Source organism: Puma concolor, chromosome B1, assembly GCF_028749965.1.
Source record: "Puma concolor isolate L17-30 chromosome B1, mPumCon1.1.hap2, whole genome shotgun sequence".
Taxonomy (NCBI): domain Eukaryota; kingdom Metazoa; phylum Chordata; class Mammalia; order Carnivora; family Felidae; genus Puma; species Puma concolor.
The window spans coordinates 52,794,584-52,822,545 of record NC_141670.1 but is presented as its reverse complement, the minus strand read 5'-3'; the positions used below and the strand labels follow the sequence as shown (position 1 = coordinate 52,822,545).

Genomic DNA, 27,962 nt, shown 5'->3' with positions numbered 1-27,962 from the left:
CCATTTGGGGGTCAATCCATCTTATACTTCCTATATGCCTATCTGCCCACATTAGGAGTTTTGAAAGAGATAAAAATTAACCAAATGTTAAGTACTGACTTCAAGGAGCTAACATCTATGTAACTATCAAAATACAAATGGTAACATACACTTATTAAAGAGGTATAATTAAAGAGCTAAAGGATTTCAAGGTGAGAATTACTTCTAGTTGTGAAAATTCCTTCTTTGTAGGAAGAACCTACAAAAAGAGGTGGCAGTTAACAGGGTTAAACTAAATATTGATAGACGAATAGAGGTTGGATGATGGCCTATGAAGTCCTGAAAGACAAGAACTATATTTTATTTATCTCGATGTTCTTAAAGCCTCCCAAAATGTCTAGACCCTAACGACATTCAATAAATCTTTAACAAACTTGGGAGGAACACGGCATTCCAGGCAGAAGGAAGAGCATCGATAAGATATACACAAGAGAATGCAGGACACGGCGAGCAAAAATAAAGAGTGAGGACTGGCTAATAAAAAGGGTTCGTGAAAGGGAATGGCAAGAACCAAAGTGAGAAAAGTAAGTTAGGGCCACACACGGAGCACTACAAATGACAGAGTTAAGAGGTTTATGCTTTATTATGCAGGCCAGGAAGAGACCATCGAAAACTTTTACACAGGAGAAGGTTGATCTGAGGAGTCTAGCAAGAATCCTCTGCTTGAAAAAAAATAAATAAATCTGTCACCAATGCATCCATACCATTCAAATTCTACCACTAGAAATTATTTTCTTTTAAGGCATAACCCCTCTAGGAATCTTCTTAATATCCAAGTTTTCCTGAGAGGTAATAATAAAGGCTGTTGTCATTCATTTACACTTTAGTGTAAAGTGGATGATCAATTCACCTTCTCCTGACTAAAGTACACAGAGCCATTGGGGAAGTAAGAATTTTGACTGCAGATGGATGTATAACTTTTTGACTCTGAGACACCACCTTGGAAAGACAGAGTCTGGGGTGCAAAAAGAAAAAAAAAAAGAGGTTAATGAATTAATATTTTTGATTAAGAGCCAATTCTGTTTCTTCCAAAAGCAGACCCTAGTAAGGATAAATAAAAGATATTAAATCTCCTATGGTAGGAAGTATTCCAATTGATGACCCAGAAGGTAAGAAATAAGGAGAAATATGATCAACTAAACATGTTTGAGGGAAAGGAAAAAAAAGTTTTGTGAACTTTAGACACTACACACGAAGTTCTTGGAGTTTTCCTCAAAAGTGGCAACTAAAGACTTTACCTAAATCACACTCAACCACTTCAAGAACTGTGACGGGCAATCAATAATCAATAATACAAGGAATATGATGGTGCAAGAAGAAATTTTTTTTAAGGTTGAAAATCCACCCAAATGATGTTATGTGCCAAAAATGATAATCAGGATAACCATGTGACAACCCTGGAAATTCCACCCAGATTTAACGGAAATCAGGCATCTCGTTTGAATGGTTTTCTGCTTTCTAAAATTCCTATCCTCAATCTAGGCCAGAGAGGGCTCATGTTGCTGGCGGGTTAGGCGATGGGGCGCAAGGAAAACACTGAATCGCGTGGCCTCAAACGTCCACCTAAGGACCCCCAAGCTCCCTACGGGAAGGGGGTGGGATGGGCACTCACCGCTTGTCGATGGCGTCGATGTTTGAATGGAGAAGCCACAGCTCCTCGGTGTTGTCCTGCCGAGAAGACAGGATCAGGTGGTGACCAGTCAGACACAAGGTCCCTTCGACGGCGGGATAAAAAGGCCGGTGCAGCACCACATTGTCCACCCGCGGGGTCTTAATCAGCTCCGCAAACTCCATGTTGCCCCGCGGCCGGAGCCACGGGACTGCAGAGTCCCGGAGGTCCGAGGCGGCTACACCGCCGCAGGGCTGGGGACCAGACTGACCTGGCTCGGGGCAGGCCGGAGGGGCGGGGACGGGGCGGGGAGGCCGGGCCCCGCCCCAGGCTAGGGTGGGCGCGGCGAGGCCTGTGGCCACCGTCACTGGCCGCGGGAAGACAGGGGCTGGGGCTGGGCCAGGCCCGGGCGTCTCTCTTGTGCTCCCGGTGCCCCAGGTCCAGGTCTCGGGCCGAGAGAACGCTCCGCGACAGGCCCAGCAAGCCTCTGCCGCCACCTGGGGCCCGGCCTCAGGTGGGCAGGCTGGAGGGAGAAGAAGGAGGCCGCTTTAGGGTCAGTTTCCGAGACCGAGCTGCTTGGGACTCCTGGCGGAAGTAGCTGCTCGGAGCCGGAGCCTAGGGCAACTCTGGGCGGAAGCGGTGGAGCTCGAAACTCGAAAGGCAAGGAAGTCAGAGCCGGAAGTCGGTCCCCTCCCCAGGTCCGAAGAGAATGTTTCCGGAAACAAGGACCCGAAGGTTTGTGTTCCTACCAGGAAAAAGAGCCTTTCTGCCTTCACGCCCACCGCCGTCCCTCTCACCCCTTCCAAATATTTATCAGAAAAGGCCAGGGAAGAAGGGACGACGAGAAGAGGTCCTTGCCTGCCTCCCCGCACTTTAGTAGTCCCTGCAAGGGCTCGTCACAACGTGGCGCTGACGTAAAGTGTGAGGATTTTCTTCCATTCTCCGTGAGATGGCAAGTGTGCGATCGAATCAGTGATTGTGACCGTAGAGAAACCGCAGGTGTAAGGGAGGAACCCAGGGCCGGCACCGCAGACTCCCAGAGAGCGCCGCGCCAAGGTTCTGTGACCTTGAACGAGAGTAAGAAAAAGCATGCAAACACCTATGAGAGGGACCTAGGTAGAAATAACACACAATGCGCAGAAGAGGAAAAATTTAATCCTATCCTGTGAGGAAACTCAAATGACTTGCTAAATCTTAGTCTGTAGCGGAGACTGGACTTCCATCTAGATCTGTGAAATCAGGGTACCTGGGGCGGGGGGGCGGGGAGGACATTGGTCACCACCACATAGCCACCCCATTAAATACAGTGCCACTGAACTACTCCCAGATACCTAAATTATACCAGAAATTTACTCAAATAAATTCTTGCTTAGTGCCCCCTTCTTTAAACTATTTTCATAACTTCATTAACCTTTGAAATCCTCACCATCTAGTACCTAAGGACAACGGATAGGCTAAAGTCTCACAGCAATCAAAGTCAAAATGAATTGCCTAAAATCTCACCTGATATATATAAATAAATAAATAGAGAGAGAAATAAATAAATAAAATCTCACCCCATCACCCAACAGTGTCCCTGCTTCTGGCCTTGCCCTTCCTAAAATGTTCCTTTATTAAAACAAACACTTTATAAGATTGTTACAGCTGAGAGTCCAGTTTTATTTGTCTCCAAACGAAAAAAAAAAAAAAAAAAAGGAACCAACAGAAAAGAGAAAATGAGGGAACTGGTTTATAAAGCTATTTTTTTAATTGGAATTTTTATCGTCCTTCCACTTTGTGATTCATTATAACAATTCAGAATTTACTTCCAGAATGAGGAATCAGGGAAAGTTTTATGGAGAAGATATCATTTGAAACAATGACCTTGAAGGATGAGCAAGATTTACACTCTGAATGGAATGTAGCCAAGATGTCTGTCTTGTCTTAAGTTAATGATGTCTGCTTGAGGTAGGGAAAAATTCTTCCAAAATTCTGTGACCTTTTCTTTTAGTTTAACTGAAAAAAAAAAAAAATCCTATGAAAAAAAACCAGTGTGTCATTACATTTTAAAATGTTTAATATTCCATAAAGGCATAAACTCTTTGCCCACAAGAGAAAATTGTCAGTATCATGTTGGATTGCTATAATGGAACACCAGAAACTTAAAAAATTACACCTACTCTGGGTTGAAACTCAAAGCATAGAAAGCCCCTGAGATCTGCAGAAAACAAATATTCAATAGCAAAGAATAGAGCCGAGAGGGAGCGCCATTTGTGAACTTAGTAAGTACCTGAACAGTAGGTGGCAGTCGAGCTCAACAGTAATAGGACAGGCTTCCATTCTATTACACTAAATTCGAGGAGGCTGTAGTCAAAACAAACAGCCTGGTTGTAAGGGTCTCAGATGATTCTGATAAACAAAAGAAGATGATGGCATTTTTAATGCATGTAAAACACTCAACACCTTACAGATGTTATTACTTTTATTATTATTTTGTGAGATAATAAATGGCATTAATGTGTAATCATCTTGTATTCTATCAAATAGTCACCTAGCATGTATGATTAGGTGCCTACTGGGTCATCAGCACTTGCCCTCAAAAAGTAACAGCTAATGTGGGAAGGCCAACACACCCTACACAACTGATGAACAAAAACTAAGAGAGTAAGTACGGAAATTTTGAAGTACAGGTTTACTTTCCTGGCTCTGTGTTTCTCTACCAGGCCTTGAGTAGTTAGTAGAAATGGAGCGTTTGAAAGTAGTTTGAAGAAAGCCGATCTACAGTTGCCAAAAGTAGCAGGAGCACTTGAGATAGAGAAGACACTGCCTGTATGTGCCATTGATGAGCAGTTTTTCTCCATGTGCTTGACTGTAGCAGGCAGCTGAGTCAAACTTGATCACCTTGTGCCTATCTTCCTTGTGTTCTCCCTCCCTTCATCCCGTAAGCAAATCGATCACCAAATTGTGATCTAATAACTCTTGAAATCCCCCACCTCTCTCCATCACCAAGGCTGATGCCACCACCATCTCTCACAGTACTTAAGGAGAAAGCCTCTTAGTTGGTCTCATTTCTTCCAACAGGGTTTCCCTCAAGACTATTTTTCCATTTGGTAGCTAAAGCCCTCTTTATGTTCTAAATTTCTTTTTTCTTTTCTTGTAGGTCCTTTTGTGATCTAGCCCCTTAGGCAGTGATCAACATCACAGATCTCATCGTTCCTATTCTCTCTCTCTACCTGGCACGACAGTTCCCAAACCCCATTCCCAGCAGTTTGCACACCAGCTATCCTTAAATAGCTGACAGTTTCCTCTTGAGATTTTACACCCAGTTCAAACCTTGCTCTGGTGGGGAAGTGTAGGACAGGGACCAGCATCATTAGCATTCCCTGGGAACGTTATTAGAAATATTTCACTCCAGGGGCACCTGGGTGGTCAGTTGGTTAAGCGTCTGATTCTTGATTTCAGCTCAGGTCATGATCCCATGGTTTCATGAGTTTGAGCCCCACATCAGGTTCTGTGCTGACAGCACGGGGCCTACTTGGGATTCTCTGTCTCCCTCTCTCTCTGCTCCTCCCCAACTCACACTCTCTCTGTCTCTCTCTCAAAAAAAAGAAAGAAAGAAAAAAAAAGGAATGTTTCACTCCAGAGCTACTGAATCAGAATCTGCACTTAAAGAAGATGCCTAGATGATTTTTATGAACATCAAAGTTTGAGAAAGCACTGATTTAAAGAATCTGGGTGTTCTTTCTGCCTAGTATACATTCACCTCACCCCCAATACCTTGTACCTTGGCCTGCTAATTCCTGTCATCCTTCAGATCTCCTCTCAGCTGTCACTGCCTCTAGGAAGCCTCTCCTGATTTCACACCCACCAAAGCCCCCAAAGCTATGGGCTCCACTTTATGTAGGCTCCACAGCATTATGTAATGGTAACAATAGTTCACACTGTGTTCCAGACATTGTGCTAAATGCTTTGCATGTATTGGCTCATGTAGTCCTTGCGCAATTTTCTGAGATTAGTTTGTATTCTCCTTTTACCAATGAGGAAACTGAGGCACAGAGATCTTAATAAGTTTTCCCAGGACAGACAGAAATAAGTGGTGGAAGGAGGAGTCAGACCCAGGCAGTTGGGTTCAGACTCTGTGCTCTTCACCACCATGCTCCATTGCCACCCATGAGACCTGAGCCCACCTTGGTTACTTTCCCTGATTTCACCTCTTAATAAACTGTATTGAGGGACGCCTGGGTGGTTCAGTGGGTTGAGCGTCGACTCTTGATTTTAGTTCAGGTTGTTATCTCATTGTTTGTGAGATCAAGCACCACCTCAGGCTCTGTGCTGATAGCGTAGAGCCTGCTTGGGATTCTCTCTCTCCCTCTCTCTCTCTCTGCCCCTCCCCTGCTCTCTCTCTCTCTCTCTCTCTCTCTCTCTCAAAATAAATAAACATTAAAAAAAAAAAAAACTAAATATGGGCACCTGGGTGGTTCAGTGGGTTAAGTGTCCAAGCTCTTGGTTTTGATTGAGGTCATGATCTCATGGCTATGGTTTCAAGCCTGGTATCGGGCTCTGTACTGATAGTGTGGAGCGTGCTTGGAATTCTCTCTCTCCCTCTCTCTCTGCCCCTTCCCCCCCTACTCTCTCTCTCAAATAAATAAATAAGCCTAAAAATAAATAAATAAACTGTATTGAAATAGATTCCTGAGGTGTCCATAACATTCCACTAGACAATAAGCTCCTTGAGGGCAAGGACCATTTCTTGATTATAGTATGTCCAGCAACCAGCTTAGTGTCTATACATAGAAGCCATTCAATGTATATTTGTTGAATAGATACCCTGTATTTTACTGAACATATTTCACCCTGGCCTCTCCTCCCAAATCTGACTGATCTTAGATATTATTGCAGATGTTTATAGCAGTGTTCTGATGAGAGTAGGAGGAAGGTGGTATTATATTTTTCCCACCTTGCAGATGAGGAAATTAAAAGCAGATGAATAACTTGTCAGTGATGATGATAATTTCTTAGGTTTGTTTGGTCACTATGTTACAATTCACGTTATATTTTCAAATATGTTATCACATATGCCTCTCTCAATGACCTGGTGAAGTAGGTTGGAGTGGAATTGTTCCTGGCTCAGAGAGGGAGAACTGAGCCCAAGGGATGGTGATGTCCTTTAAATGGCAAAACCAAGCAGAAAGGCAGAAACCCAAAGACAACACTTACGAGTCTAAAGTTCAGTGCCATCACACTAATGTAATTAGACTTACTTTGCACTGCTTTTGTCTGTTGAGATCCTGAGCTGTGGGTGTTAGGAGAAGATAGCCACTGCTATGTCAGCAAAGGAGGGCTAAAGTTTCATGACACAACCACAACAAAAGGAGAGCTCTGGGGACAATGATATGATCAATGGGCCTATATTCAGATACATTCTAATAGCCACATTCCTTATGTCTGTTCACTGAGCCACTTTGGTTTTTGGAACCAATCAGAACAGCAACCCGGCATCTTAGAAGAAGGTGACAAACTGGACGGATGAGGGACTGGTGCTATTGCACATAAAATAAATCAGCCCAAGCATGGTTGCTTAAAACAACATCCAGCAGTTGGTAGCTAGAGCTGGGGTAGTAGGAGGGGGAGAGGCTGAAGCATCTGGGCACTGCCCAGCACCCTTCTCTGTAGTCTCCGGGACTCTCCCATGGTTTCCTTGGGAGTCAATTTGGTATTTCTCCTAGTAAGTTGGCCACAGGGCAGTTGGGCTGCATACAAAGCACTCTGGAGTCCAGAGTGAATATTCCCAAGGGTAAAGCAGAAGCTGCATCAACTTTTATGACCTAGACTCTGATGTCACATAATGTCAATTCCACAGCACTGTCTTGATTTTAAACAGCACAAAACCCCACCCAGTTTCAATGGGAGAGGGTGTAGACCCCATGTCTCAACAGGAGCAATGTCAAATGAATGCATGCCACAGGGATGCAGTTGATAGTGGGAAACCTATGTGTGAACTCAACCACCCCTGCACACTCTGGCAGCTGCAAAGAGGAATAAAGAGAATATTCAGAATGTCAACACACTCTTTTTGGCAAAGTGCTTCTCTGCTCATAGCCATAATGAAATGAACTAAGAATATGCAATTACATCTAATTGGATATAATTAAAATAAAGAGTCACATCTAAAATAAAGGCATAATTAAGAAGTGGGAGAATTTACTAGGTGGCAATGTCAACAATGCTAATTAAGTGATCGCTATTGGAGTTTATTTTATCGTCACTGAACCTAAGTTGGGGTCAGTGTCCAATAAAGCAGGGAAGCAACTTCAGTCTGCCCTCGACTCTTTTAGTCACAGCTACGTTGCTTCCCATTTTTTCCCCCACATTATTTACAGGAGGCTTTACATATAATTTTAAATGTGACATGTAGTTTTGTTTTCAGTCCTTTAATTTGTTCAATAGACTATGACAACTGTTCCACTTTCCCTCCCCATGTCTTCCCTTACTGTGCTTCTTTTGGCTTTCCTCCACTGTCCTTTCCTTTCCCATCCTATTCTGCTCTTCTTACCCCATCATTTTTTCTCAGAGATGACCACCCAAAGAGGACAGATCCACAAGTGTCAAAGGAAAAGCATATCTTTATAATGGAGAGATCTGGTGATCGTCACGATAACCAAGTGATCAACAATGCAACATCCAGTCATTCTGAGCCTCCTGCTGTGAGACAGTAATAGACACACAACATCTCCTGGGATATGCCCTGGCCAGATGTGCTTACCTCGAATCTAAGCCTGAGAAACCACCAGACACATCCACAGAATGGGATATTCTACAAGGTAGTTGGCTTGGGCTCCCCTAAACATTCAGTGCCGTGGAACACCAAAACAAAAGCAAAAGGCAAAAGGCCCGTTCCAGATTCATAGGAGGTAAAGAAAGGGATGTAATAACCACGTGCAAGGCAAGAAACTTGATTAAATCCCTGCCCCCCCAAAAAAAAACCCCAAAAAACTACAGAAGACTTTGGGGCGAAGTGTGAACATGGATTGTATGTTAGTTGACGTTATTGAGTTAATGTTGAGTTTTTATAGATGGGATAATAATAATGTGATTGTGTAGGAGGAAATTGTCTTCTTTCTCAAGATACATGCTGAAATGTTTAAAGATGAAGTATCCCGATGTCTGCAGCTTCCAAATGTTTCAGAAAAATATATATGGATTGTATATGTGTGCATATATATGCATGCACACATAGAGAGAACACACACATATACACATACATAGAGAATACACACACACACACACACACACACACACACACACACACACAGGATGAAAATGTGGCAAGTTATTGATAATTGGTTAATTTGGGGGAAGGATTTAAGGATATCTCAGGTACCAATCTTCCAACTTTTCTATATTCGGACATTTTTCAAAATTGAGATTGAAAGAATCAAAATAAAAAAAAAGACATACTGTAATATAATGGTCATTAATGCAAGTTCTGGCAGCTAAACACCATAGCAGACTTGGAGCTGTGGCTTAGCACTGTATCTAGTCTGGAGTGGCTTGGATTGGCAATTTGATTTTAATACAGCCCTGACAGAGAAGTATAATTGAAGACCCTTCTGAGAAAGTTTAGATTCCAAAAGATCATCAAAGACTACGGAAAGACTGGGCACTAGTGACTCCTGCTGTGAACTTCATTGTTTTATTGGTTTTTTTTTTTTATTGTTTTATTGTTTTATTGTAAGGGGTTACTGGTAGGAGTTCAAATATGAGTTGCCAAATCATGCATTCAAAATTTCAAGTCCACACAGTGTAAACTTATACCAGCCAGAATTTCTGTACATCTGACATTTTTAAATCCTGAAATTCCACCTTCTGACCACAGTTTCCTTTTCCTAGCCTTCTTTTACACTCAACCTGCCCTGCTCAGGTGGACTCTGAGTCCCTGCCAGCCTTCTTTAACTCACTTCCTTCCCTGCGCAGGCCCCATGCCCTCGTCCGTATCTTCCGGGACACTCTAGTATTCACTCCTTCACCTGTATAAAGGCAAGGACTGGGTTCCACTGATCTTTGTAGCCCCGGAGTTGAGCACAGTGATGGGTACATAATAAATATTTAATAAATACATGTAAATGATATAGAATAATCTAATCCAACCCTCTCATTTTACAGATAAGGAAACTGAGGCTCAGAGATGCAAAACAACGTGCCTAAAACCAAACAACTGGTGAGTGGCAGACCAGGAAGGAAACCCATTTCCTTGGGGCTTTCTTTTTTTGGGTGTTTGTTTGTTTGTTTGTTTGTTTAGAGGGAGAGACAGAGCACAAGTGGGGAAGGGGCAGAGAGAGAGGGAGAGAGAATCCCAAGCAGGCTACATGTTGTCAGCACAGAGCCTGACGTGGACTCAATCTAATGAACCTGAGCTCATGTCCTGAGTTGAAAGCAAGACTCAGATGTTCAATCAACTAAGTCACCCAGGTGCTCCTTCTTATAACTTTCTTCTCAGTGCTCTTTCTACTGCCAAAGCTTCCTTCTCCATCACTTAAGTCTAGTTTAGTTTTTATTTTTTGAGATAGGATAGCTGGGGAACAGGAAAAGAATGAAAAGCCAGTTTGTCTACACATACCAGCTAATGGCCCAGGACATGTCTCTTCATCTGGCCTCTGCTCTCCACTTCCTCCATCTGCTCGTCCCCAAGGAGCATGGAGGTGTATGTGACTAGGCACCAGGAAAGATGTGGTAGTTGCATCCTCTGCCGGATTTCTGCTGCATTTTTAATCAGTGTCTCCCTGGTGAAAAGTCTCCGGTACCTTGATTTACTTTCACTTTTTCTCCTTGGTTTCAGTGTGTGTGTGTGTGTGTGTGTGTGTGTGTGTGTGTGTGTGTGTCCCTCCCTCAGGGTTTTGTTTCTAAGGAGCAATGGAAGTCTATTTTCTACAACTTTCAATTTCTTACCCGAAGATTTAAGAGGATATTCTGCAATTATCAGTGTCAAAGATGAAAAAAGCCAGACACGAGCTAAAGTGGTCAGGACAGATTGTAATCAGTAATACATTATTGCAGTAGGGAAGGGTTCAGAGTGAACTGAACTCAAGTTCAGTTTGTTCAGAGGTGACTGGGCATTTCCAAGGGAGAATGGGAGAATAGGAAGGGGGCTTGCACAGAGGCATGGAAGTGAAAAATTACAAAAGCTTGGTCAGTGTAAATGCTATTAGGCCAGCTGTGTCTGTTAGGGGACAGTTAATCGAATTTAAGGTTCTATCCTCTCACAGACTGGGAGACAGGGGCCCTATACTTCCTGAGGATTGTATTTCAAAGGAATGGCTTTCAGGTCTGTGAGAAATTCATTCCTGAGTTGTAGGAGATACATATCCATCCAGAGGGACAGAGGAAGGATTCACAATTGTAAGTCCCTTTTAGCAAATTCTCCATAGAGGCTGACGGGGGCCTATCATCAGGTGTTGGCTAGAACAAACAGAAAATTCTTTAAAAAAATTTTTTAACATTTATTTATTTTGGGGAGAGGGAGAGAGACAGAGCATGAACGGGGGAGGGGCAGAGAGAGAGAAGGAGGCACAGAATTGGAAGCAGGCTCCAGGCTCTGAGCTATCAGCACAGAGCCTGATGTGGGACTCGAACTCATAAACTGTGAGATCGTGACCTGAGCTGAAGTTGGAGGCTCAATAGACTGAGCCACCCAGGCACCCAAACAGTAAATTCTTTCGGCCACCTTGAGCTTTTGTGTTTTAAGGTGGGTAAGGGTCATCCAAGGATGTGGTCTTGAACTGTTAGAAATGAAGTTAGTGTGTATATAAAATATATACAATAATGGAATATTATTCAGCCACAAAAAAGATCATCCATATATAAAAAATATATATGAATATTACTATCACTGATGGACCATATATTCCATTACATTGACACTGGGGCTGTTTCCATAATTTGGCTATTGTAAATAATACTACAATAAATATAGGGGTACATGTATCCTTTGAAAAAAAAAAAGAAATCAAGTTAGTGTGTATTCAAGGATTCAGAGTGGGGGTGAGGGGAGGAAGGGGGTTGGATAAAATCATTTGTGCAGAGTCTGCAGTTTTTACAGACCAAGGATGAGGCCTGATCAAGAAGGCCCAGATGACCTGACTAGAGTCTGACCGAGGAGAGACTTTTTGTCATCGCTACCAAGGAAACATGAAACATATTTTTTAAATGGGCCTCATCCTCTGTGCCATCAAATTTTAAATCTGAAAACTGAATATGGCCACATATCTATGTGGCTCACACTTGACATTCCTTTACTCATTCCCTCCTTTCTCTCCTTTGTAATATTCCCAGTCATATTAGTTTCTCACTAGACCATATGCTTTTTTAGAATGACAGGTCTATATCCTATTTATCTCAGTGCTTCCTCCCCTCTCAGAGCTCCTCACAGTGCCAGGTGCATAGAGGACGCTGGGCAAATGTTAATGAAATAAAGGAACAATCAAAAAAGGGGTAACCATGTCGGTCATCAGCTCCAAAAGGCCAGAAGATAAAGTTGGGGAAGCAAGGTGAGGGAAGTTCTGACACACTACTGATTTCAAAGGAATCATCTCCTTGGGGCATCCTCTACCACCATCACCAAAGATAGTTATTTGCCCTTGTTTTCTAAAGAACCAAAGAGAATTCATTCTTAGAGAGAAAGAGAAAGAGAAAAAGAAAAAGAGAAAAGAATAGAATAGAAAAGAAAAGAAAAAGAAAAAAACAGTGTTATTACCCATCCTGGCCATTGGTAGGAAAATTGACTCTGTAGTAAAACAACATTTTCTCCCCATGTGTGTTTAGGGTTAGAGGGAGCCCTCAACAGATCATATTAACACACGCTGCTAGTCACATAGGGGTGGGATGGTTACTTTTACTCTTGTCTTACCTGCAAAATCAGGCTAGCAACTCCTACAGAACCAAGTTATGCTAAGCATCGAGTACTGTTTATGAAATAAAGCTGTAAACTGTAAGGTGCCATGGAAATATAAGACGAAGATATGTTTAGGTTTCTATTACAGCTGAGTGTGTTGTTGGAATGATGGTACATTCAACCCAAGTAGCATCTTCTCATTGTTTTAGTCATGCAGGAAAAGGGGAAATTAAGGTACACATAAGAGAAGCTAGCGGGTTATCGTCATGCAGGAGAAAATGATAGGGGAGGACTTAATGAAGCCAAGCTCTGATGATCCGTGCTTTAACCACTATTTTCTCCTAAGAGGAGGAGTGGGAGAAAGCTTGAATAGGCAGGTATGAGCTGACTTGTGTCCTTCCCAAATTCATATGTTGAAGTTCTAACCCCTAGTGCCTCAGGATGTGTATTTGGAAATAAGGTCTTTTAAGAGGTAATTAAAGTTAAATGAGGTCATTGGGGTGGGCTCTAATCCAATATGACTAATGTCTTTATAAGAAGAGGACAGTGGGACACAGACACTCTCAGAGGGAAGACCATGTAAGGACACAGGAAGAAGATGGCCACCTGCAAGTCAAGGAGAGAGGCCTCAGGGGAAATCAACCCTGCCAACACCTTGATCTTGGACTTCCAGCCTCCAGAACATAAGAAAATAAACTGTTGTTTAAGCCCGCAGGCTGGTATTTTGTTATGGTGGCCCTAGCAAACTAGAACAGATGGTCATCCTGTTATTTAAAAACAAAAACAAAAGCTATATAACACAAAAGATTAAGAAAAAATTGACAAGAACAATCCAGGTGATTCCAGTGTCCCTTACTCCTCCATCATGGTTCTCCATGTGACATGACTCTCATCTCTGGGTCGTGTTTGAGCCACAGCTCATCAGTTTGTCCTCATAGCTTCCCCACCCTGGCAGTAGCCCTTATCCTGGACACAAGCTTCCATGCCTGCCCACCATGGGAGAAGAAAATCAATGGAGGAAACTGGAGAATGCTGTGGACTAAGCAGGCTGGACCCCTAGGTCCGTACTACTTTAACAGAGGGCACACCCTGGGGACAGCAGTGGCCAGTGGCAGAGAGATGCTGCTGTGTGGGTCAGATTGTACCCTGTGGCAATCCAGAATTCTTCCACAGGCAGTCGACTCAGAGAAAGAATGTGGAGGCCTGCCTCAGTACTTATCAACTGTGTGGCCTCAGGCAGTTTACTGAACCTCTCTGAACTTCAGTTTTCCTACCTATAAAATGAAAATTACCGGCCCCACATGCTGTCAAGAGGATGGAATGGAATTATGTAATTATTTGAAATTCATAAAGCGGCCAGCACAGGCTTAGCACACAGCTGGCTACATCTCAAGTATTGATAAAATTGGAAACAGGGCATTGTTGTTTTTTGGTCCTCTGGGCACCTTCTCCTTGACTCCTAGGACCGTTCCTGTAAATTTGAACTTTTTATGATGGTGAGAAATGCAGATTCCTTCTGTTCCTAGGAGGATTGCCAAGACCTTTCCTGTGACCATTTTTATAGATTCCAGGAAAGGGCATTTTGATAGTGTATCTCATACCCAGGTGTCCTGTACAGGTCCTCTAGAAGGGCAGGTCTGGAATGCTGGAGGCCGCCCCTACAGGTGTGGAGACTGATTTCTGTAGCTTGTTCTTGAACTGCCTTTGAAGAGAGCCTCCTCCTGCTTGCCTTCACCCCCTTGAGGTCACCTTGGCGGTGACTGCAGATTATTTTTAGCTGTAGGCAGTGTTTCTTACACTGTGTGCAGAACATTTATATCAGAATTTTGGTGGGGGGCGGGGGCAGAGGGAAACATGCAGATTCCCAGGCTCCTCCCCAAACCTATGGAATCAGAACCTCTGGGAGCTTATGCTTGTTCCCCTAGCTCCTCAGGTGACTCTGAAGCTGCAGGTGCTGTCACCTTGATACAGTGAGTATTCAACTAATGGTGGCTAGCGTATGTATGTGATGGGGAGGTGAGACAACAATAGTTATCGAACATTTACCATGTTCCGGCCCTTACATACTGTGTATGCTTCCTATGGATGCTGTAACATATTACCACAAACTTAGTGGCTTAAAACAGCCCACCTTTGTTCTCTCACAGTTCTAGAAGTTGGAAGTCTGAATCATTTTCACTAAGCTAAAATCAAGGTGCTTGTGGGCAGAGCCACACTCTCCCAAAGGCTTCTTGCCTTTTTTACCCTCTACAGCTGCATCCCTGGCCTCGGGCTCCTGCCTCCATCTTCTTCTTGCTTCTGTAGCCACCTTGCCTTCTTCCTCTGTAGTCAACTCTCCCTCTGCCTCCCTCTTATAAGGATACTTATGATTGAATTTAGGGCCCACCAAAATAATCCAGGATAATCTCCCCATCTTTTAATTTTTTTAAGTTTATTTATTTATTTTGAGAGAGACAGAGACAGTGTGAGTGGGGGAGGGGCAGAGAGAGAGGGAGAGAAAAATCCCAAGCCGGCTCTGTGCTGCTTGCGCAGAACTCGACAAGGCACTCGAACTCAGAAAACTGCAAGATCACGACCTGAGCCGAAACCAAGAGTTGGACACTTAACCTGATGAGGCACCCAAGTGCCCCTTGGATAATCTCCCCATCTTAAGATCTTCGACTTAATTACCGTTGGTTTACAAATCGGTCCCCATACGTGGAGCGTAAGAAGAGACCAAAGAAAGAGGCAGACCGTTCCAGATTGGTAGATGACAGGTGTAATAAACAAGGGAAATTCACACAGGATTCCTATCAGGCAGCTGCAAGACCAGTGGATCTCCATGCTCACCCACCAGAAACTTAAAAGTTTAAACAGAGGCCTTAACTGGGTTTGATCACATATACTATCTAGGTGGTCTCAAAAACACATTGCTCTCTCAAGGCTGCATTCTTGAAAACACCATTGTGGAAATGGTGGCAGAATGTACATTCCAAGCACATGGAAGGGGGTGAAGAGCCTCCAGTTGTCTGGGTCCAGCTGGTGGGTCACATCCTCTCAATGGGCCTCTAATAATCACATCTGCCAAGTCTCTTTTGCCATATAAGGTAATATTCACAGGTTCCAGGGATTAGAACCTGGATATTGGGGGGGGGGGGTCATCATTCACACACATTATTTTTTAATCCTCAGAACAATACTATGAGGTGGTTAGTGTTATCCCCATTTTCCAGATGAGGGAACAATTTTTAAAGTGCAAACCACACAGCTGGTGGAGGAGTTAGGATCTGTGCCCAAGACTGACTGGTTTTAAGACCTGTGATTCCTGCTAGACATCAGATTGAACTATAATACCTGACACAGGAATACTACCAGTCACAGCTTGTCGGTCTTTTAGACGTCTAAGACAGCCATTAAAATGTCCCAACATGATGCTATTCTCAGTCTCTTTCCCAAATACAGGTGAGAAGTCCAGCTCTTGAATTCGAGTGGGTTATTGGAAGACAGGGTATTGACAGACAAGCCAGGTCCTTGCCAAATTTTTGGAACACCCGAGAAGATATAGATGATTACCAAACAGCCCACTGGGTCGATTCTTGAGATGGGAGCGGCTACTTCCATTTAGAGCCCTCATGGTAGTTCTGCACAATTTAAGTAAAAAAGATTATAGAGGAGGGGCGCCTCTGTGGCTTAGTCGGTTGGGTGTCCAACTTCGGCCCAGGTCATGATCTCACAGTTCGTGAGTTCGAGCCCTGTGTCGGGCTCCGTGCTGACAGCTCAGAGCCTGGAGCCTGCTTCGGATTCTGTGTCTCAACCTCTCTCTGCCCCTCCCATGCTCATGCTCTGTCTCTCTCTGTCTCTCAATAATAAATACAAAACGTTAAAAAAAAATTTTTTTTAAAAAGATCATATAGGAGAAGCAGCTAGGCTAGGTCTCAAAGAGAGCCTTAAAAAGGCACATCCAGGATGTGTTAACCAACCTTACTGTGGAAATCATTTCACAGTACATGCTTGTATCAAGTCACCACACTGTACAACTTAAATTTACATATGTTCTATGTCATCAATAACTCAGTAAAGCTGGTCGGGGGTAGGGCGGGCGGAAGCCGTCTTCTTATTCGACAGCATCTCTGAGGTTGCTATGATTCTGCAGTGCCCAGCCAAGTGCAAAAGCAGGACCTGAAGAACTGTTGTAACAGTGACTGTAACAACTATCGGGAGTGTGTAGTTATTGGAATGTCTGTAAGTTAGCACTATGGAAACACAATGGCAAATGCTTCATGAAGCCCAGCCAGGTAGAGATAAGTAAACAGGGGAACCTTCTGAGTAGAGAAGCAGAAAATAAGAAAAGGGATATATAGGCTTCACTGCAGGAAAAAACAAAGTAAAAATAGACTGTTAGACTTCTATCATATAGATATAACTTAATTACAATATCTAGTTTGCAATAAAATACAGTGTTCTCAGAAAGGAGAGAGACTAAACTTTTTCTATTCCAAAGTGTAGGAAGGAATCCCAAATTGGATATTTTAACCTTTAAACAGAACATAGTCTCCACTTAGCGTTCTCTCATTTCTAAAAAGGTTGTGCATTGTAATTTAAATCACTGTGAAGCAAAACCACCTTTAAATTCTGGTCAATGGCTTATTTATATGTATTTGATATATCAAAGAATTAGGATGGCTCTCCAAAGTTAATTGCAATGGGATTCATCCTGGGTTCTAAGTTTCTGTATTTAGATGGGCTTGAAAATTCAATACTTACTCTCTTAGCACCCTCAGATTGCCTTTATGTGAACCCAAACTCAGTCCAAAGTGTTTGAATCTATCCACGATCCTAATCACCCATCTTTATTTAGGTCCCACCTTCCTAGAGGAGTCAGGAAGAACAAGTAGAAGTTTTTCTCAACAGGAAAGCTCATCAGGAAAAAGCTAGTGTATGAGAACAGAGGAAATGCAATGAAGGAAGCACTACAAAAAAGAATAAAGGTCATTTCAACCTTTTGTATCAAAAGGAATCAGGACTAGTGTGGGTAGCAGACAGTAACCAAAGTTATGAAGGCAATCTGTTTATTACTTGACATTTGCTTTTGTGTATCCTTTGTCTGTAAAGGTGAACTCATCAAAGTTCCTAACATACACTCACTCAGTGCCAGTTTCCCATTGCACCTTTCCTTTTATGCTGTTTGAGTCTACAAAAGTGAAATATAGCCCTATCTCAAACTAGAGGCACCTGGGTGGCTCAGTCAGTTAAGCGTCTAGCTCTTGGTTTTGGCTCAGGTCATGATCTCATGGTTTGTGAGTTCGAGCCCAGCATCAGGTTCTGTGCTGCAAGTGTGGAGTCTGCTTGCCCCTCCCCCACTCATTCCCTCCCTTCCCCCCTCTCAAAACAAATAATAAAAATTTTTTTAAATAAGTTCTAGCTGAAATAAAGCTCCAAGTTTAAAGAAACCATGCTCAGCAACATGGCAGAATGCAAACCCTATTAATCCTTTTAGCATAAGACACCTACAATTGTCTATTTTTAAAACATTTTTTTTTGAGAGAGAGAGAGGGCGCAAGTGAGCGAGGGGCAGAGAGAGAGAGAAAGAATCCCAGGAAGGGCAGCAGGAGAGAGAGAGAGAGAGAGAAGAGAAGTGGGGTTTACCCAAAGCGGGGCTCGTGTTTTTACCTGAGGTGGGGCTCAGGCTCACCCGATGTGGGACTGGAAATCACGAACCCTGAGATCATGACCTGAGCCAAAGTGAGATGCTTCATGACTAAGCCACCCAGGTGCCCCTAAAACAACAAATATTTACAAATATTTAAAAAAACAACAAACTATTAAGTGCCTAGCCAGCTTAGTAAAAGTAAAAGAAAATCCTCAAAGACCAAAATTAATGTAAATCATGGATTCAGAGAAACAAGCCAGGATATGGAAGAGTTACTGCTCAAGGAACATCTGGAGGCCTGGAGTTTCCGTTTAAATAGTTTCGTTAAGGGGGGCGCCTGGGTGGCTCAGTCAGTTAAGTGTCCAACTTCAGCTCACGTCATGACCTCACAGTTCTTGAGTTTGAGCCCCGAGTTGGTCTCCACACTGACGGTGCGGCGCTTGCTTGGAATTCTCTCTCTCTCCCCCTCCCTTGCTTGTGCATGCTCTCTCTCTCTCTCTTAAAGTAAATAAAAAGTTTTATAAAATAATAAATGAATAGTTTTGTTGAGGGGAAAGGGAGACAAAGCCTAGTACCCACACAGGTGAGAAGTCTACCTACCTAGAGACCTTTGTTTATAAGGCTGGGACCCTGAAAACCACACTTCATTTGGTAATCCAGGGGAAAAATCCTTTCTCTCTTTTGAGATATTAAGGAAACCTGTCTCTCTTGCCCTTTCCTCTAAGTGAAAGGGAGACAAATATGTTTAAGAATTTGCATTTTACCCTCACACAGGTGTAGGACCAGAATGTATACTGTTTGAGAATCCTGGAAGCACCAAACTGATCATTTACTTTAAAGACATCCTGGATTGCTAATACATCAGGTGCTTGCAAAAACAAATGTAAATATTCACTCAAGGATTACACCTTAAACCCGAGTCAAAGAACTATTACAGATAGGCTCCATGGAACACGATCTCACAATGATAAATTACAAGACACACGAGGAAACGGTCACTTGAGCGACAGTCAAGGGAAAGAAGAAACAGTAGAAACATTCGGAAAAGACTGAAGACGTTACAAAATAAAGCAAAATAAATATTGTAATGTATTGATTGAAAGAAATGGGGTGTTAGAAGTATGACCTTGGAGCAAACAAGAAAGCATTCTGCCAGCTTTACAAGCAATAACTGAGACCTGCCATGATTTGTAATACACAAACAAAAATTACAGAGTATCTGCTCAACACTCTACAAAGACATGCTAAGATACGGCCATAAAATCTTAACTGATATTAGACAAGATAGTATTTTACAAGCACTTACTTTAGCAAACAACCTAATGTAAACAACATAGTTCTGCATTAAAAATCTTTCCTCCAAGACCCTCAGGGGATCTGTTATTTGATTGTCTACTATACGTACCGTAAAATTTTGACAAGGCTTAATTCTGTTTTCCCTTTGTGTTAACATTTTTGGAGGTCCAACAGAGATTACCCACTACTCAGAGCTTGCTCCTCAACTCCTGAGCGGGGGACATTTTGGCAGCATGCCAAAAGATCTTTGTCTCTCTTGACCTTCTCACCTGGGAAGCCATCACTGACCAGAGAATCCAAGTTGTTACAGTGATCGGGAACCACCGAGGTATTACCTGTCAAAACTCCTGAAATTGGCCATGAGATTATTGAAGCTGAGTGGCGAGTACATGAAGGGTTCACCATAAGCTGTCTTTACTTTTGTATGCATTTGAAATTTTACATAACAACTTTAAAAATAGAATCTGCTGGGGGCGCCTGGGTGGCGCAGTCGGTTAAGCGTCCCACCTCAGCTAGGTCACCATCTTGCGGTCCGTGAGTTCGAGCCCCGCGTCGGGCTCTGGGCTGATGGCTCAGAGCCTGGAGCCTGCTTCCCATTCTGTGTCTCCCTCTCTCTCTGCCCCTTCCCCGTTCATGCTCTGTCTCTCTCTGTCCCAAAAATAAATAAAAAACATTGAAAAAAAAATTTAAAAAAAAAATAGAATCTGCTGTAGAACACTCCTCTCAACAACAGCAAAATGTATATTCTCCTCAAATGCACGTGGAATATTCTCCAGGATGGATTATATGTTAGACCATAAAACAAACCTTAATAAGTTTTTAATGATTTAAATTATGCGAGTATGTTCTATGACCACAATGGAATTAAATTAGAAGTCAATAACAGAAAGTAATTTGGAAAACTTAAAAATAGGTGGAAACTAAAACAATACAATCCTAAATAACCAATAGATCAAAGTATAAATAATAATGGAAATTAAAAAAAATATTTTGCAATGAATGAAAGTGAAGATACAACATACCAAAACTTATGCCGTTATGGGAGTGCCTGAAGGGAAATTTCTAGCTGAAAATGTCTATATGAAAAAAGAAAAGATCTCTAATCAATAACCTAACCTTCCATCCTAAGATCCTGGAGAGAGGAAACTAAACCTAAAGCAAGCAGAAGGAAGGAAATACTAAATAAATATTAGAACAGAAATTAACGAAATAGAGAATACAAAAACAATAGGAAAAAAAGCAATGAAACCAAAAGTTGATTATTTTAAAAGATTGAGAAAATCAATAACAATTGGCCAAGAATGAAAGAAAGAAGGCTCAAGTTACTAGAGTCAGAATGAAAAAGGAGACCTTACCACCAACCTTACATAAATAAAAATGATTATAAGGAATATTATGAAAAACTGGTAATTAAAAAAAAGAAAAGAAAAATTGGTGATATATAGATAATTTATATATGATGAGGTCGGATGCATTTAGGGTTAGATGACCTTAGACTACTTGTATGACATGGACAAGTTCTTAGCAGGATGCAAACACCTGAAAACAACTCAAGGTGAAATAGAAGATTGAAACAGACCTATATCAAATAAAGACATTAAGTTAGTAATAAAAAAAACTACCTACAAAAAAAGCTCAGGCCCAGGTGGATTCATCGGTCAATTCTACCATTTAAGGAAGATTTAATACCAATTCTTTACAAGTAAGAGAAGAGGATACTTCTCAACTCATTCTATGAGCCAGTATTACCCTGATACCCAAACCAGACAAAGACATCACAAGAAAACTACAGACCAATATCTGACGAATATGGGCGCAAAAATCCTCAGCAAAGTGCTAGCAAACCAAATCGAGCAGCATATAAAAAGGGTTACACACCATGATCTAGTGAGTATTATCCCAGGAATGCAGGTTAATTTAGCACCTGAAAGTCAATTAATGTAATACACCGTATCAATAGAATAAAAAAACAATACACATAATTATCTCAGTAGATGAAGGAAAAGCCCTTGACAAAATCTAACACCCTTTTTTGATGAAAAAAGAAAACATATTAGGGGCGCCTAGGTGGCTCAGTCGGTTGAGCTTCCGACTTCAGCTCAGGTTATGATGTCACAGTTCATGAGTTCGAGCCCCACGTCAGGCTCTGTGCTGACGGCTCAGAGCCTGAAGCCTGCTTCAGATTCTGTGTCTCACCCTCTCTCTGCCCCTCCCCTGCTCATGCTCTGTCTCTCTCTGTCTCAAAAATAAACAAGACATTAAAAAATAATAATAATAAAAAACATATTCAACAAACTATAGAAAGGAACTTCCTGAACCTGATAAAAGACATCTATGAGAAACCACAATTCACATTATACTAATGGTTCCCTAAGATCAGGAATGAGACCAAGTGTTCTTGCCACTTCTATTCAATATTGTACTAAAGGTTCTAGTAAGGCAATTAGGCAATAAAGCAAAATAAAAGGTATCCATCCAAATTAGAAAAAAGATTTTAAAAAATAGAGAAATAAAATTATTTCTATTCACACTCAACATACTCTTGTATATAGAAAATCTAGGGAATTTACTTAAAAAGAAACAATTAGAACTAATAAGTTCAGCAAGGTTGCAGGATGCAAGATCAACACATAAAAACCCATTGTATTTCTATATGCATGCAATGAGCAATCTGAAAATAAGGTAAACAATTCCATTTACAGAAAAGAATAAAATACCTAGGAATAAATTTAACTAAAGAAGTATACAATTTATGTTCAGAAAGCTACAAAGTATTGTTAAATGAAATTTTGGAAAGGTATCCCATGTTGGTATATTGAGAGCCTTAACACTGTTTAAAAGACAATATTCCCCCCAAAGTGATCTGCACATCCAACATAATCTTTATTAGAATCCCAGCTAACTTCTTTGTAGAAATTAGCAAGTTGATTATAAAATTCATATGAAAATGCAAGAGACCCAGAATAACCAAAACAATCTTGCAAAAGAAAAACAGAGTTAGAGGACTCACACCTCCTGAATTCAATTTACTATAATGCAATGCTAATCAAGATTGTGTGATAATGGCATAAGAATAGGTTATAGATCAATGGAATAGAATTGAGAGCCCAGAAAGAAACCATATGTCTATGGTAAATTGATTTTCAACAAGGGTTCCAAGACCATTCAGTGGGGAAGAATATTCTTTTAAACAAATGGTGCCAGAACAACTGTGTTGCCAAATGCTAAAGAAAGAAGTTGGAGCCCTACCTCACACCATATACAAAAAATTAACTCAAAATGAATCAGACCCGAATGTAAGAATTTAAACTATAACATTCTTAGAAGGAAATATAGGGCCAAATTTTCATGATGTTGGATCTTGACATAGATTCTTAGATATTTCACAAAAAACATGAGCAAAAAAATAGATACATTGGGCCTCATCAAAATTAAAAACTTTTGCACTTCAAGGGGCACTATCAAGAAATTTAAAAAACAACTCGCAGAATGGATTAAAATATGTGCAGATTATATATTTGATAAGGGATTTGTATCTAGAATACATTTTTTTAAAAAACTCTTACAACTAAAGAATAAAAAGACAAATAATCCAAATTGAAGATGAATAAGGTCTGAATAGACTCTTCTCCAAAGAACATACAGAAATGGCCAAAAAGCACATGAAAAATGCTTGAAATCAGGGGTGCCTGGGTGGCTCAGTCGGTTAAGCATTGGACTTTGGCTCAGGTCATGATCTCACTGTTCGTGGGTTCAAGCACCACTTCAGGCTCTGTGCTGAAAGCTCAGAGCCTGGAGCCTGCTCTGCATTCTGTGTCTCCCTCTCTCTTTGCCCCTCCCCCACTCACACTCGGTCTCCATCTCTCTCTCTCAGAAGATGAATAAACATTTAAAAAAAAAAACCTTTTTTTTTTTAAAGAAAAATGCTTGAAATCAGAAAAATATAAATCAAAACTACAATGAGCTACCACTTGAGATGTCTAAAATCAAAATGTATACAAGAATGCTTATAGCAGCATTATTCATAACAGCCAAAAGGTGGAAACCCAAATGTCAATCCACTGATGAGTAGATAAGCAAAATGTGGTCTATGCATACAATAGGATATTATTCAGCCCCAAAAGGGAGTGAAGAACTGATACATTCTGTAGCGTGGATGAACTTTGAACACAGCATACTAAATGAGAAGCCAATCATAAAGGACTTCATGTCGTATGACTTCATTTATATGAAATGTCTAGAAAAGGCAAATCTACACGGAGAGACAGAAAATACATTGCTGATTGCTCCGAGCTGGAGGGTATGTATGGTGAGGATTAGGGGATGATTGCTAAAGGATATGGCATCTCTTCTTGAGGTAATAAAAATGCTCTAAAATTTCTTGTGGTGATGGCTGCACAGCTCTGTGAATGTGCTAAAAACCATTGAACTGTATAGTTTAAATAGGCCATGGGTATGGAATGTGAATTATATCTCAACAAAACTGTTACAAGGAGAGGGCAGAGAGAGGGAAAAGCTGTAAGGGCAGACATACAAGTTAATGTAGGGGTTCGTGCTTAACCTGTAGTAAGCCATGTTTCAGAGAATTGCTCTAAATCAGCACTGTTCAATAGAAATTTCAGTGAGGGGGCACCTGGGTGGCTCAGTCAGTTAAGCATCCAACTTTGGCTCAGGTCATGATCTTGAGGTTCATGGGTTCAAGCCCCACGTCGGGCTCTGTGCTGCCACCTCAGAGCCTGGAGCCTGCTTCAGATTCTGTGTCTCCGTCTCTCTCTCTCTGCCCCTCCCCAGCTTGCACTCTGTCTCTCGTTCTCTCCCAGAAAAAAAGTAAACATTAGGAAATAAATACATAAAATTTTTTTTTTAAAGACTGTAAATGTAAGCATGTGTATTTAATGAGAGTTGCAACAACTAATGGCTGCATGTGAAACACTGCAAATTATGTGAGCCTCTAGAATCAATCACTCCACCTTTACTGCCTGGGTCAATTTTTAAGTGTCATATTTTTCTTACAAATTTTTAATAAAAACAGTGATTATATGTTTTTCAAGTATAATCCTAAGATTCTTAATTAGCTTGAGACCTTTAAGTTATCCACTGAGGTAATTAGGGAGTAATCTTTATGTATCTGGAAAATTTTCAAAGGAAAAATTTCAAATTTGTAAATAAAGAGAAAATAAGGCCCATGCTCATGTTGTTTTGGCCTACATCTTCTTGTCCATATAAACACACATAGCTTTAAAAATGCTGATTCGAAGGGGCACACGCACCCTGAAGCTTATAGCAGCGCTATCAACAATAACCCAAGTACGGAAAGAGCCCAAATGTCCATCGACGGATGAATGAATAAAGAAGATATGGTGTATATAAATACCATGGAATATTACTCAGCGATCAAAAAGAACGAAATCTTGTCATTGGCAGCAACATGGGTGGAACTAGAGTGTATTGTGCTAAGTGAAATAAGTCAGTCAGAGAAAGACAAATATCCTATGATTTCACTCATGTGTGGAATTTAAGAAACAAAACAGATGAACATGGCGGAAGGGAAGGAAAAATAAGATAAAAACAGAGAGGGAGGCAAACCGTAAGAGACTCTTAAATAAAGAGGACAAATTGAGGGTTGCCGGAGGGGTGTTGGGTGGGGGGATGGGCTCAATGGGCGATGGGCATTAAGGAGGGCACTTGTTGGGATGAGCACTGGGTGTTGTATGAAGTGAGGAATCACTGGGTTCTACTCCTGAAACCAATACTATACTATATGTTGACTAACTTGGATTTAAATAAAATGAAAAAAATGAAGAAAAAAATCATTAAAAGTAAATAAAATGTTTACAAAATTTAAAAAGCAAACACATGTATCTTTAGGACACTCAGTGAAGATAGTAAAAACTGATCTATTATAAACATTGCCTAATAACATGCCTGGTAAGATGAATTATGTGTATAAAATTAGAGTTTCAAAGGGTTAAATAGCATCGGCGTTTAAACATTATCTGGGCACAAAGCCAATCCAGGCAAGTCATGGGGGAGCCCTGGGAAGTAAGAGGCGATGGGCCATCAGGGCCTGCGGGGAGGGGTCCCCACCGCGATAGCATGGGACCTGTTCAGGATTGCCATGGAACCTTGCAGGGTAGGGCTGTGCCCAGGACAAGCCCTGTACCTACTGGTGAGCTTTGCCACAACGAGGAAATGATAGGCCTCTGGGTGATCCTACAGAGGACTGTGAGCTCCCGGCTGAGGGCTTGAACTTTGCTCTCCCAGGTGACTTGTGATTTGCCTTCTGTGCTGGCTGTAGAGCCCCTAGAGATTGTCCCCACTCTAGGGGGTGCTCTGGCTTCTGGAAAAGACTACTAACATTTGTACACAGTTGGATTCACCTTTTGGATACTTCCGGACTTTATGCAAATTCCTAGTGTTTGTAATATTACCTTTGGGCATTGTTGTTATAAAATATATGAGACCAGTTAATCATGCAGCCAAGATAATGGACATTTCTTGTTTTCTTGTACCTTTGCTTGTATCTTAATAAATTAACTAGTCTCTTCTGTTTTAATTAAGAGACTTTATTTTTTATAGCATTTTTAAGTGTACAGAGAGTTCTTGGGGCACCTGGGTGGCTCAGTCAGTTATGCGTCTGACTCTTGATTTCAGCTCAGGTCATGATCTCATAGCTTGTGGGTTTGAGCCCCACATCTGCACTGTTAGTGCAGAGCCAGCTTGGGATTCTCTCTCTGTCTGTCCCCAGTTCATGCGCGCTCTCTCTCTCAAAATAAATAAATAAACTTTAAAAACAACTTTACAGAGAGTTCTCATCTACTCCTACCCCACCCCTACCAAGCCAACACAGTTTTCCCTATTATTTACATCTTGTATTATAATGTACCTCTTTTATAATTAACCAATACTAATACATTATTATTAACTGAAGTCCACGGTTTCCATTAGGGTTCACTCTTTGTGTTGTACCTTCCATAGGTTTTGAAAAATGTGGAATGACATGTCCATGATTTTTGTATTGTGTCGAATAGTTTCACTGTCCTGCAAAACCTCTTCCTCTAGTTTTCAGTTTAGTTTTAGTTGTATTTCTTTATATATATGTATATATATATATTTTTTTTTTTTTGAGACAGAGGGAGACAGAATGTGAGTGGGGGAAGGGCAGAGAGAGAGAGAGAGAGAGAGAGAGACACAGAATCTGAAGCAGGCTCCAGGCTCCGAGCTGGCGGCACAGAGCCTGATGCGGGGCTCAAACTCACAAACTGTGGGATCGTGACCTGAGCCGAAGTCGGACGCTTAACTGACTGAGCCACCCAGGCGCCCCTTTTAGTTGTATTTCTGACATCGAGCCCCAGATTGAGAACCAGGTGGGTTTTTTTATTTTCCCAAAATGGCCTAAATGGTTTTTTGACTACCATTTTTGATTTTCCCAAAATGGCCATTTGGTGATATCCGGAAGAATATACATACCTCAAGCTCGAGGAACATATGCAGGCTCCAAAGGCAAGAATCAACACCCAAGTGCAAAAATGCCCAGAGGTGGGGAAATTTTATTCATTTGCATAACTAGTTGCCTCATTTGCAACCAGCATAACCTTCAAATATCTATAAAGGTGTGGTAAAGACATTACACATTGCTGGGTCCCTATGAATTGGATTTTCAGTGCTTCTTGACTACGTCTTCATAAGCATGTGTATTTTCAGAGTAGGTGAAGTCATTCCCTGTCACAAAGCACTCCCTTATCCTGTCAAAGACATCAGGACAGTATGTCATTCTTTCCAACCTGGAGAATGATGTCAGCTCACTCCACAGACAGAGGCTCACTTTATTGAACTGTTTTTTTGTTGTTGTTGTTTTGTTTTAATTTTTTTACGTTTATTTATTGTTGAGAGACAGAGAGAGACAAAGCATGAGCAGGGAAGGGACAGAGAGAGAGGGAGACACAGAATCCGAAGCAGGCTCCAGGCTCTGAGCTGTCAGCACAGAGCCTGATGTGGGGCTCGAACTCAGAACCACAAGATCATGACCTGAGCTGAAGTCAGTCGCTCAACCAACTGAGCCACCCAGGCACCCCTATTGAACTGTTCTTTTGCCTTATCAGGCTGGTTTCTGGGGCCATTTACCAGTTTTACTATTCATACCTGTATCTACATTTCCCAAACACAGAAATGTGAAACACATTGATACAAGTGTCAAAACCAAATTGGCTAATCTAGTGAGTGAAACTGAAACGTTTTGGTCTCTTTCCTCTTTACTCATGAGAATTCATTCCTCTGCGCAAAGCAAACAAACAAAAAATACCACTGAATCCTTATGAAATAGCTCCTGGAAGGCCTCTGCATTTTCATGTTATATCCCCATGAAAGGACACTACTTGGGGTGACAATACATCCTAGTTTTCCCAGCACAGTCCTCGTTTATGCTGTTGCCTGTGATGGTTCATTTTCTGTGCCATTTTGCCTGGGCCACAGGAGGCCAAGATAGGTGGTTAAACATTATTTTGAGTGTGTCTGTAAGGGTG

General features: G+C 41.6%; 1 protein-coding gene and 1 long non-coding RNA gene across 3 annotated transcripts in view; one reads left to right on the top strand and one right to left on the bottom strand.

Annotated features, from left to right (window-relative positions):
• MTMR9 (myotubularin related protein 9) overlaps positions 1-1,833 on the bottom strand; it is a 60,020-nt gene extending 58,187 nt beyond the window's left edge. For both annotated transcript variants that reach the window (XM_025921732.2, XM_086703819.1), the window contains exon 1: positions 1,652-1,833. In XM_025921732.2, the coding sequence (XP_025777517.1) occupies positions 1,652-1,833 (182 nt within the window). The remainder of the gene's footprint in view (positions 1-1,651) is intronic.
• A 348-nt stretch (positions 1,834-2,181) lies between these two features.
• On the top strand, positions 2,182-19,807 carry LOC147581637 (uncharacterized). The gene is made up of 3 exons (XR_015250108.1): positions 2,182-2,383; positions 9,791-9,845; positions 19,606-19,807. It is a non-coding gene; the product is annotated as an uncharacterized LOC147581637 (long non-coding RNA).
• Positions 19,808-27,962: the final 8,155 nt, after the last annotated feature.